Raw genomic sequence first — 12609 nt, 5'->3', positions numbered from 1 at the left:
TCTCCAGCGTTTGTTATTTGTAGACTTTTTAATGATGGCCATTCTGACTGGTGAGAGTTGGTACCTCATTGTAGTTTTGATTTGCATTTCTCAAATAATTAGTGAAGTTGAGCATCTTTTCATGTGCCTATTGGCCATTTGTATTTCTTCTTTGGAGAAATGTCTATTTAGGTCTTCTGCCCATTTTTGGATTGGGTTGGGTTTTTTGTTGTTGAGTTGTATGAGCTGTTTGTATATTTTGGAAATTAAGCCCTTGTCGATCACATCATTTGCAAATATTTTCTCCCATTGTGTGGGCTGTCTTTTCGTTTGGTTTATGGTTTCCTTTGCTGTGCAAAAGCTTTTAAGTTTGATTAGGTCCCATTTGCTTATTTTTGTTTTTATTTCTATTGCCTTGGGAGACCGACCTAAGAAAACATTGGTACGATTTAAGTCAGAGAATGTTTTGCCTGTGTTCTCTTCTAGAAGTTTTACAGTGTCGTGTCTTATGTTTAAATCTTTAAGCCATTTTGAGTTTATTTTTGTGTATGGTGAGAGGGTGTGTTCTAACTTCATTGATTTACATGCAGTATGCCTCAATTTCTTCAAGGGAAAAATGGGATTAATAATGTTACCTACTACCTTTATAGGATTACCTTGAGGACTACATTAGTTAATATGTATAAAGCATTTAAAACAATGGTGTGCATAGAGTAAGTACTTTAAATAAGTGTCAATTTCTTATATTAGCCTCAGTTTGGCCCACTGGCCAAGCTTTGGCAGCACACTGATAAGGGGTTTACAGCCAAGTGGTATGCCCTGGCATTCCATCCACTGAGACCCAGACTAGAAATTGTCTCCTTCCCAGCTTGGCCCACAGCTACAACAAACAGGTATGTGTCAGAGGCAGAATGTTTTTATTTGGGTTCATCACAGAGGATGAATAGTCTCATGACATTTATCCATACAAAATATAACAATGGTTGCAGGCATAAATAAAAATTCCTCCACCTATTCTAACTACTTGCTAATGCACAGTCCTTTTTTGTTAACTATAGATAAAGAAGTATATGAAGTCGAGATGCAGAAATTTTCAAATTTGACTTCAGCAATTTCCAAAAATTGAATTATAGAACTAGGACACAGAAAAAAAAGATGATTTTTAAATGGAACCAGCCACCTTGAAAAGTATTCTGAAAAAACATGGTTAAAACTTTTAATACTTCAAAAGATAAAAATGTTGCTTGTTGGCCTGACCTGGACTTAGAGCCTCTGGGAAGTGATGGGCCTCGGTGAAGTAGTGTAACATGCCCCTGGAATATAGTCTCAGACACAAACAAAATCACTCTCGGTTTTGATCTGTAAACAGAGACAGGATTCCCTCATTGCTGGATGACTCTGGAAAAGAAGCCCTTGCTTCCATTATGCATTTGGCCTCACAATCTTCATTGACAAATAGTTCTGAAAAGGAAACAGAAAGAGGGCCATGTATATATATCTTAGGGATTCTCAATCTTGGTACTATTGACCTTTAGGAGCAGATGATTCTTGTTGGAGACTGTCCTGTGCATTGCAGGATGTTTAGCAGCATCCTTGGCCTCTACCGACTAGATTCCAGTAGCACCGCCAGTCAAAAATGGGAGTCAAACGGGAGGTTTGTCAGTGTGCCTAGAAGTGCCTTCATTCCTCCATTCAAGGAATTTGTTGAGATAAGAAGCATATGAAGTCGAGATGCAGAAATTTTCAAATTCGATTTCAGCAATGAAGGCACTTCTAGGCACACTGACAAACCTCCCATTTATGACTGTGGAGATTAAGGGAGATTTGAGGGGGAGGTTATGTAATGTGGGCCTTAAAGAATGAGGGAGGTTTTAATAGACAAAACATGGGCAAAGGAACAGCCTTGGCAAAGGCATCCTGGCAGGTAAGGGCAGTACTTGTCTGGAGAGGCCAGCTCTCTAGTTTGGGTGGAGTTCAAGGTTTGTGTAGGCCTATAATGAGCCCAGGATCTGTGAAATGTCAGCAGTTAGGATGCAGGATGGTTTGGAACAAGAAAGTCTGAAGGCAGGAAGATCCGTCAGAAATGCTGGCTATGGTTTAAGACACACATTCATAAAGGCCTAAGGGATTGCTCCTAGAATTCCTGAGACCAGAGTTTTTTTTTTTTTTTTTTTTCAGACCATGAAGTTCTGCCTATAATTCATGAAACTGTGAGAATGTAATCCTAATCACAGGACACAGTACTCTAAATTTTCCAAAGGTTGACGGGTTGTAACACCACAAGTGTGCTAATGTAGGTCATTTTACCCGATGGCAAAAAAGGCAAGTACCAAGTGAGATGACCAACCATAATTCACACCCAAAGAGGCAAGACGAGAGGCCAGGGACTCATACCGGGAGGGAGTAGAGGAGCACGGCCACGAAGAGCAGCAGGATTAGCAGCAACAGCAGGCCGATGATGACCCACTTAAACCGCCGCCACACGATGAACCTCACGGTCTTGCACGGGTTGGTGAACCAGAGGAAGGAAGTTTCCGGTCGGCTGCATTGCAAAGAAATGGTTTTACCTACCCGACTCAGGAGGGACAGATATTTTATACCTCCGAGCATAATAGCTTAAAGAATGATTAACAACATTTTATAAAGTCAAGAAAAGATATTATTCCCCTTAGTTGGCTGAGAGAGCCTTTAACCTTTTAGGGCTTTCTAAGATGCCGAAGACACACTGGACTTTGGTTTCATGGGAAGGAGGATGGTTAAAGTGGAGCCAGATCACCAACGTCTCCCTCCCCCATCTCCCCTGTTCAGTACAAAAATTAAGACAACAGCTAATCCATTGCATTAAGGCAATTGGAAGGGGGGCTTTCAGACTGCAGGTGTTTGGGGATCAGAACAAAGAGGGTCTCTCACTTTGGTGGGTCCAGCTTGGGGTTCATGTTGGGTTCATCCCGTCCCTTCCCGGCTGGCCTCTCGTCGGCCTCCTTCTCATTGAGGACTTCCAACGTCATCTCCAGTTTCCCCTTCAGTAAAGCAGAACAGGTTAAACACATGACATCACGTTTCACAAATATTTTCACTTCGACCCGAGGAGTATTCCCCGAGCAATGATTTTTATTCTTGTAAAACAATCCTTAGATTGCCTTAAATTTTCCTCAAGAGATTTCATCACATTTCCTCTTCCATGTGTTTCTGAACCGACCCCTTGTGGGAAACTGAGAGGACAAATTGCTTTCCCTCCTCCCTGCTTTTCAGTCTCTGGATCCCCATCATTCTAACTTTCTCACATCTGTCTCCTTGCCTGCTCACATACCTCCCTTTGTAACTTTACTTGGACCCAGAATAACCCGAGTACTGCTGATAACAATAGCTAACATTTTTTTTTAAATTTATTTTTGGCTGCATTGGGTCTTCATTGTTGGGTCTTCGTTGCTGCGCGCAGGCTTTCTCTAGTTGCGGCGAGCAGGGGCTGCTCTTCGTTGTAGTGCGCGGGCTTCTCATTGCGGTGGCTTCTCTTGTTGCAGAGCTCGGGCTCTAGGAGCGCGGGCTTCAGTAGTTGTGGCATCCGGGCTCAGTAGTTGTGGCGCACAGGCTTAGTTGCTCCACGGCCTGTGGGATCTTCCTGGGCCAGGGCTCGAACCAGTGTCCCCTGCATTTGCAGGCGGATTCTCAACCACTGCGCCCCCAGGGAAGTCCCACAATAGCTAACATTGACTGATCATTAAGTGTGGGCTCCAAGAGAGCCTTCATGCTCCCCTTGGTACCCCCACTGCGTGGAGCAGTGCTGGCACTTAGTGGGCACTCGATGTACACTAGCTGAAGAAATGCATGAGTGAGTGAATGAATGAATGCTGCCTCCCTGTTCACAGGTTCCTGACTGGTTCACTGGGCACTGCGTAAGCCTTCTATGTGGATAATCTCGTGTAATGCTCAGGGCAGCCCTATAAATCAGGTACTGCTGTGATCCTCGTGTGCACATGAGTACACAGAGGCTGCGAGAGGTCTAGAAACTTGTCCACTCTTATAGCCAGGCTTGACTAAGGTTGTAACAGACTTTCAAGAACCCTGGTGCCCACAAGGTCACCAACAATTTGAGAGCTTCCGACCCTGACGCTCATTTAGGCGATGGAGCACAGATGCCTCCTCTGTCGACGAGTCAAAGGTGGGTGTCTGACTATGGCAAGGTGGTCCTTCTTTCCAAGCCTGTTCTTCGAATCTATAAAATGTAGGTAATGGCTGCTTCATGGGGTTATCAGCAGAACTAAATGAGGTTATGTACAAACTACCCTCTAGTGGCAGGAAGCTTATAAGTGGTTTCCTGCGCCAGGGGTAGAGGAAGTGATGGACTGCAAAGGGCACAACAGAACTTTTGGGGTAATGGGAATGTTCTGGATCTTGATTATGGTGGTGGTTTCATGAGCATATACATCTGTCAAAACTCATCAAATTGTGCACCTTAATTGTACTTTAAGTGGGTGCAGTTTATTTTATGTAAATTATACCTCAAAGTTGTTTTAAAAAACAAGATTATGAATATAAGGCATTTAGTATATTGTCCAGTTTATAATAAGTAGTGTAAAATTTTAATTATTATTAATAATACATAATGAATTAGGTAGTCTTTTTGTGACAGGCATGGTAACCCGCACTTTTGCTTCTACATCAAAATTATCTTCAGTTTTCCAAATGTGCTTGTAACTTATGGCCTTCATGTTCAATGGATGTCAACACTCCCTATTTCCTCCATCTTAAAAAAAAAAAAAAATTTTTTTTTTTAAAAGTTGAGGACAGCTCAAATTTTAAGTTTCTTTTTCTGCACTGAATTGTACTGGAAGCTCAACATAAATTAGCATTCCTGGTGGAGGAGAGTCCTAAAGAAATACAGCGCAACCACTTGCGCTCCCAGTTTTTTGACAATTCCAATCCCTCTATCTTCCACTCAACCCCAAACATATGCTAACAGCATCTGCCACCTTCTCCTATAATCCCAGGTACAAACCATTCCCAAAACTTAAAGTACCACCAATTTAACCTCCCTTATCTTATCCAGAGCAAATCTACTCATAAAGGGGAAAACCTAAAGGAGAAAAGGAATAAACGACCCTCAACCAGGAAATACTCATACATACAGCCATCACACGGGAGCCATCTTTATCTGCGTAGCACGGCCACCATCCTTTCATGGACTTCTGTTCAAAGAGAGAGGCGGTTTTCACTTTAAGGGGGTTCACGGCTTTGAGGTCAGGAATCATGTCCAAACTGCATTTCTCTGGTGATTTTGCTGGAATGATGCTGCGATGCAAATCGAGTTCCAGGACACCTAGCCAAGGAAACATTAAACCCAAATAAATTTCAAGTGGATCAGCCGTTGTTCACAAGTGAACAGAATGTACTTGTCAGAAGAGAGGTAGACCATGACTCTGAACAGGTGACAGGTGAGTTAGAGAAACGGACCCTGGTAGGCAGTGCAGTTAAAATTCTTTCCAGATAGAATGGAAAGTGGCAGAAGAAGTATCTGTTCACTGCTCTGCATCTCACAGAGAACAACCCATTTAATTTCTCAGAGATAGGAGCATAAAAAGAGTTCTTCTGCAAACTCAAAATAATTAAACATCTCCAGACAAAATTTCCACTGAACTTGGACTTGGAATTTGCTCATATTGGTTCTAAACGTCCCCTAACATAGTCATTTGGCGTTGGGTAAAGAAAACTGGTACTTGGAACATGGGAAGCTCCATCGAACAGTCAAGTTCAAGTTTCTCCTAGTGTAACCTGAAAAACAAGAGCTTGAGAAGGAATATTGAATTCTCAACAGAAAGTTCTCCCCAGGAACTAGGAAGCCCAGCTCAGGGTGCCTGGAGAAGCACAATTTTTCTTCCGTGATGTGAGGCATTAACTCTTTTGTAGTTAATAACTGTCTTTAACTGACTGTCTTTGGGGCTTGGGAACTCCCAGGAAACCTCTCCTTCAGAAAAAGGTATGTGTGTGTTGGGTCATGTCTATGGACTAGGGGACAAGAGGTGGTCTTCAACAGTGGCAGCAGAGAGTAACAGGGAGGTTGTGGCAGATTCTCTATAAATTTTTAGGCTCAGAAACTGCCCTTCATCTTACAATGCATCCATAGCCCACAAGCCTTTCTGGAACTTATGCCTGCTTTTATTTTGTCTCTCCTTTTGGTGATAACTGCAACCATTTGCCCACTAGCCATTTAGAAATAAAGTCATTCTCTTTATTTGTTATCAGACTATTTCGTTTAAATTCCAAGGGAAAACCCTCTGCTATTCTTTATGCTTTCTAAGTTAGCACACTACTGTGGACAGGGAATGTTGCCTGCCATGCCAGTAAACAAAGAATGTTGCCCATCATCCCAGTTCTACAAGGATCAGGACTGAGGCTGTGGGACTTCCCTGGTGGCACAGTGGTTAAGAATCCACCTGCCAATGCAGGGGACATGGGTTTGAGCCCTGGTCCGGGAAGATCCCACATGCCGCGGAGCAGCTAAGCCCGTGCGCCACAACTACTGAGCCTGCCCTCTAGAGCCCGCGAGCCACAACTACTGAAGCCCACGTGCCTAGAGCCTGTGCTCCGCAACAAGAGAAGCCACGGCAACGAGAAGCCCGCGCACCGCAACGAAAAGTAGCCCCCGCTCGCCGCAACTAGAGAAAGCCCGCGCGCAGCAACAAAGACCCAACGCAGCCAAAAATAAATAAGTAAAATAAATAAATAAATTTAAAAAAAAAAAAAAGAGGAAGAGGAAGAAACAGAGCAGGCCAATGAGACACCCAAGGCCTGGGAGAGAGAAAATAAGAACACTGTGCTTTGGGGGGACCAGGGTGTGTGCCAGGAAATGGAGGGCCGGAGCAGGGTGTTTAACAAGGGCCTTTTACCCCAGAGAAGGGTGGGGCATCAGGGGACTGCAGTGACCGCTGAGAGCAGCGTGGAGGAGGAGGGAGCCAATTCTGAGGTGCTGAGAGTAGGGAGAGAGAGAGAGGTTTGGAAGTGGAGGCAAGGCTGTGGCATCCCTGAAAACAAAATCTGTGTCTTCCTAGCAAGACAGGAGCTGGTGCAAGGGCCCTGGGAGTGGCTGGGGCCTGCAGCGCCAGTCACTGTGCCCACTTCTCAGAGGACCTGGGCAGCGGATGGGCAGGCCACCCCGCTCCGGGGACATCCAGGCAGGGGGTGGGACCCCACCCCACAGTACTGGAGAGTTAAATAATTGATTCCAAGTTTTAATTGCTTTTACTAATTTCAAGCACAATTTCTCAGAGAAAAGTATCCAAAGGTAAGCCTTACCCAAGTAGTCATCCAGAGAAAACTTGTCATTATCCCATATCTGAATGACCAGTTTGGGTGGGACCCGAAATTCAGTTTGGTCCATACTCCAGAAATGCTCCTAAAATGCCAACAGGAACAGACAAACCAAGATGACACTGATTACTGGATTCTTAACACCCTCCCCTTGGGCCTCTTGAAAACCCAGCATCAAGGCATGGGGCCTCTTCTCTCCTTTGCATCCCCACCTGAAACCCCGCCCTTGGGCCTACCCCTCTACCCCAGGTGGATATAAGGCAGTCGGACTCCCCAGGAAATCTCAAGACTACCAGCTGGGTGACAAAAAGGTTGTCCCAGGCAATTCCCAAACAGAAGGTTTCCTGCCATGTTCCTATCAGTGTGACTTCCTGCTGCCCCTCCTGCGGTTTGGAGAGTGATGATGTCTCCTGGCCTAAAGACTGTAGCCTGCCTAGATGATCCTCCCAAAGCTAAGCCGTCCCAGGCCAGACCGAAATATCCCCTGCTGAGGAGTTACTTCTGCTCAGCGACCTCCCCAACCCCCCAAGGATGACTGAGCACACTCATTTCACACGGGGGTGAGGAGATGGGGGCCCACGTTTCACTCTTTTGTTAGTGCAGATTTAAAATGTCCTGGCTTTTGAAAAATACTGCTGGGTTTTATATACCGTGGTCAGCTATGACCCTCAGATCCCTCAGCCTAGAGTTAGGTGGGGAGAGGGTGTGTCCTGCAGGTTCTCACCTGTTGTCACTGCTTCTGCCCAGACAGACAGTATTAGCCCAGGATAATAATGACGTCCCCACAGCCTGATTACACCTAAGTTCCTCTGGCCCCCAAAAGAAAGGGAAATCCCCCAGTGCTTCATGAATTTGAAGGAAGGTTGTTGGATTGTTTCTCGTTTTTCAGATGACATTCCAGGAATGGTCCCTTTTGCAGGGCTCAGAGGGCCTGGCTCTGAGGGCCTGAGAAGCCCACTCTGCTGCTGTCTGACCCCACTTGGCTGTCCTGTGTGGGGTCATGCTCCAAGGACTACTCAGGACGCTGAGAGGTCCAGCTCTAGATGTGAGTAAATAGGAAAGGTAACTTTACCTAAAGGCCTACCTGACCCCAGATCCCTTGCCTTCCCCCCGGTCTGTCTCATTATCTGAAAGTGTGCATGGTTCAACATCAGGATGAGCCTATATGTCTCTAGAAAGGTCCCTTTGAAGGCATTCATCTCACCTGGACAGAAAAAGTGCTCACTAGAGCATCAGCACTGAGTAGGGCCAGCAGCGGGTAGGGCCTGGCCAGATGGGACATGAGGCAGGTATATTCTGATCAGGTGTAGGGTGAGGAGGTGACCGGGCAGAGCTAGGAAAAGTTTATAGAATATGGCAGGAGGGGGTGGGGAAGGGAGAAATGGGACAAGGGCCTATAAAAGACATCTGTTGTTATTACCTACCCAGGTTTTAGGCTCCCCTTTTTGGATGAAAGCACCAGATTTTCCTTAGAGATGCCCTTCCCCCAGTCCATGCAATCTGGGAAGAAGTGACTTTATCCCTAACTCCACAGTCTCGCCAATCAGAGCGCTGCATCCCTGGGCGACACTGGTTCGGAGATGGACACATGGCCTCAAACAGGCAGACGCTGGGGCCCAGTTCCAAAACTCTGGTTGGTGCCTTTGGGGATTCATTCCCCTGTCTCTGCTGAGGTTGCTGAGAGGGCAGGATACGAGCTGGGGCTGCTGGCAGCCACCTTGCACTCACCAGGGAGTGAGGCCCATGGAAGAAGGCAGGGCAGAGGGGCGGAGAAGGTGAGAGCAGTTTCTAAAGACATCAGTTCAACCCAGGCTCCAGGCGTTCCTTAAGCCAGCCAACCCTGGACTTTTTAGTAATGTGAACCAGTAAATCATTTCTTTTGGTTTAAGCCAGTTTGAGTTGAGTTCTGTAACTGGGAGTCTTATAAATTAAGACCAGGAGGGCCATGAACCCTCATGGAAGTGCTCCCGAAGGAAGGCAGGCAGATGCTTAAGTTTAATAAGGAAGGTAAGAGGGATATTTCACCTACATTAATATTTTGCCTCTGGTTAATTAGTGCAACAGTTCTGCTTATCAGGGGAAGAAATCAGTCTCCCTGTGACATAAACATATACTTAGGTTGTTGTATGTATTGACACAAGACCCCCAGTTACCAGATCCTTCCCCCTACTGCCAACATGTTAGTGGAAGCAAAGTTGTACTCCTTATACTTCCGTTATAACTACACAAATAACTGCCATAGCTGTGTGACCCTGGGCAAGTATCTACCCCACTGGGGTCTCAAAGTCCCCATCTGTACCAAGAGGAGCTGGACCCATGACCTCCAAGACTCTGAGCAGCCCCAACCTTTTCTGAGCATCTGCATTAAGGAAGACCCATGACATCCACTCCCCACTGGCATATTTCAGAACTCACTTTTTTAGCAACGAGACAGAGCTGTTCAGCTGGAAGGTAGTCAAAAGGGAAGACAAATCTCCAGTTAAAATTCCCTTCACCATCCAAGGACCTGTAGTGGACATCTGTTTTCTGTTTGTTTTCTTCATTGCCAGGAATCCAGCTGAAAAGCAGAAGCAAACAGACTTAGCTTCATGTGATTGACAAGTAATCTAGCCGCAAAATTGCGCAGTGATTAGGAGAGAGTGAAGGGCAGGAGAATTAATGCACTTTTCTTGGGCAGGTTCCAGTTATCTATAGAGCTGGGGGGTGATTTATGAAGGGGAGGCACTCTGTTGCATCCAACACACATGGTAGCCAAATAAAATATAATTCCTCTAAAACCAAAGAAGGAAACCCTTTAGACTTCAGTTAACAGGGATAAGGTGAAATTTTCTGGAAAATATCAACAATTTAGCTTCTATTTTGGGACTGGTGAAGCTTGCTGGCTATGTTTTTAGTCTCCCTAACTATAACTCATCAGTGTCTGTCATCACTGCTGATAGGCTCAATGAATATGGGTCAGTTCAAAATTTTAGCATTTTCTTTTCCAGATTTTACTTAAGCAAACAAAACAGGCACGACTCAAGTAATCTTACCACTTTATTTTTTAATTATTCTTAAATTTACTATGATCACATTAATGAGACTAGCAAGGGAGATGTAAGCTGCTATATCCATACTCATATCTATGAAAATTCATTTCCATCAACAATTGGACATCTTAACTTTTGACATTTGGAAAGTTCCCTTTGGCCTGTGCCTGGCACACAGCAGACCGGTTGGAGGGAGGAATGAATGAACGAACATGTCTGGGAGGAAGTGTTATCACATCTGCCAGCTATGGGGAAGACTCCTGGTTTGGAACCAGAGGAACACGAGATTTTAGACTGGAAAAGTAGTGGAATGCATGGATCTCAACACCCACTACCCATTAGAATCATTGGAATCAACTGGGGAGCTTTTAAAAATATTGATGCCGGGGCTTCCCTTGTGGTGCAGTGGTTAAGAATCCGCCTGCCGATGCAGGGGACACGGGTTCGAGCTCTGGTCCGGGAAGATGCCACATGCTGCAGAGCAACTAAGCCCGTGTGCCACAACTACCAAAGCCCGTGTGCCGCAACGAGAGAAGCCACAATGAGAAACCCGCACGCAGCAGCGAAGACCCAGTGCAGCCAAAAATAAATAAATATTTATTTTTAAAAAATATATATGTTGATGCCTGGATTCCCCAAATAAAGACTGTCAGTAGGAGGCAGGCCTGGCTGTGAACTTGCTCTGCCATTAACCCTCTGAGCTTCATTCTCCCATCTGTAAAATGAGGTTAATGATATGTGCTCCCTTCACATGGTCAACCTGAGGACAGAATGAGAAGAGCCAGAGTGGGAAGGGGAAATCCTTAACTCATGTTAAGGATCAACTACTATGAACCAGGTATGTAGAATGCCTTATTTTATTCTTTCCTACTGTATAACTAGCTCCATCTCACAGATGAGGAAGCTGAGATTCAGAGGGGATGTACATCTCATACATCCAGTAATGGACAGAAGTAAGTATAACTCCCAGGTCTGTCTGACCTCAAAGTCCAGGACTATTACTCTGCTTCAAAGGACCATGGAGACTAGAAAGTCACGAGCTAATATTAGGTCCTATTATTAGTAGTGGTATTGATAGCAATCAACTATACTAGTTTTACTTTTTCTAGTCAATTGACTAACCAGGTAAGCTGAGTTGAAAGATGCCTTTTGACAACTAACTTTTAAGCTTTTGAACTAACTCACTGAAGAGAGTCCACACTCTTTGGCTGTGACCTTGGTAGCTTCAGCTTCTAACCCCTCCATAAACAGCACCGTCATCCTCCCCTAGACTGCCCACCCACTGTAGCTCTTCCCTCTTTTTCATGAATCTTTTCACATTTTAATTTGAAAACAAGTTAAACAACTACTCTAAGTGTATGCATTTGTGTACTTGTACGTATAACTTTGTATGTAATACCCATATGCTTGTAGTGCTAAGCATGTTATTTGTGCATTATTCATCTTTTCACATACAGTAATTAGATTTCCATTCCAAATATGACATGGTACTTTAGATCTTGCTTTATTCTTTGATTACTGGAGTTATCTCTCAGTCCAGTATTACTTGGGTTTGTTTCCCTGATTGGAAAAAAAATGCTTATGATAGTCAAATAAATTTGCATATATATAATTAGCTGGAATTAGTCTTCCCTGGGGAATGGCAATAAGATCCTGAAATGAGAAAGAATAATGAAGAACTTGATGAAACATTCCCTGTTTATAGTGAACCTAAATGACAGTAATTACGTCTTTAACAAAGGTTTGATTGAAGGCCACTTGGGATCATAATTGAAACTTTGTTCTCACTTTATGAATATATTAAATTTCAACAAGTCTTATCTTTTACATATCAAGGAACCAAACTCAATCCATGTGGAATAGTAATAATAATAGTGTGATGGTTAATTTTATGTGTCAACGTGACTGGCCGTGGGGTGCCCAGATTAAACATTATTTCTGGGTGTGTCTATGAGAATGTTTCTGGATGAGACTAGAATTTGAATTGATGGACTCAGTAGATGGACCTCCCCAACGTGGGTGGCATTAGCCATTCTACTGAGCGCCTGGAACAGAACAAAAGGCAGAGGGAGGAGGAATTCACCCCCTTTTTCTGCCTCATTGATTGAACCAGGACATCTCATGTCATCTCCTCCTGACCTCAGACTGGGATTTACACCATTGGCTCCCCTGGTTCTCAGGCCTTCGAACTCAGGCTGAATGATACCCCCAGCTTTCCTGGGTCTCCAGCCTGCAGATGGCCAATCGTGGGACTTCTTAGCCTCCATTATCATGTGAGCCAATCCCTCATAATCTC

The 12609-nt window shown here is 44.6% G+C and overlaps 1 protein-coding gene across 2 annotated transcripts in view; it reads right to left on the bottom strand.

Moving 5' to 3' along the window:
- Positions 1–879: 879 nt before the first annotated feature.
- The window catches only part of MYOF (myoferlin), a 163956-nt gene continuing 152226 nt past the window's right edge, over positions 880–12609 (bottom strand). For both annotated transcript variants that reach the window (XM_059900706.1, XM_059900705.1), the window contains 6 exons: positions 9700–9841; positions 7270–7369; positions 5106–5296; positions 2890–2999; positions 2374–2521; positions 880–1440 (listed from right to left, as the gene is read on the bottom strand). In XM_059900706.1, coding sequence (XP_059756689.1) covers positions 1402–1440; positions 2374–2521; positions 2890–2999; positions 5106–5296; positions 7270–7369; positions 9700–9841 — 730 coding nt within the window. In that variant the 3' untranslated portion in view covers positions 880–1401. The remainder of the gene's footprint in view (positions 1441–2373; positions 2522–2889; positions 3000–5105; positions 5297–7269; positions 7370–9699; positions 9842–12609) is intronic.

The sequence above is a fragment of the Balaenoptera ricei genome, chromosome 16, assembly GCF_028023285.1.
Source record: "Balaenoptera ricei isolate mBalRic1 chromosome 16, mBalRic1.hap2, whole genome shotgun sequence".
Lineage (NCBI taxonomy): Eukaryota > Metazoa > Chordata > Mammalia > Artiodactyla > Balaenopteridae > Balaenoptera > Balaenoptera ricei.
This window is presented reverse-complemented; position numbering and strand designations above follow the sequence as displayed.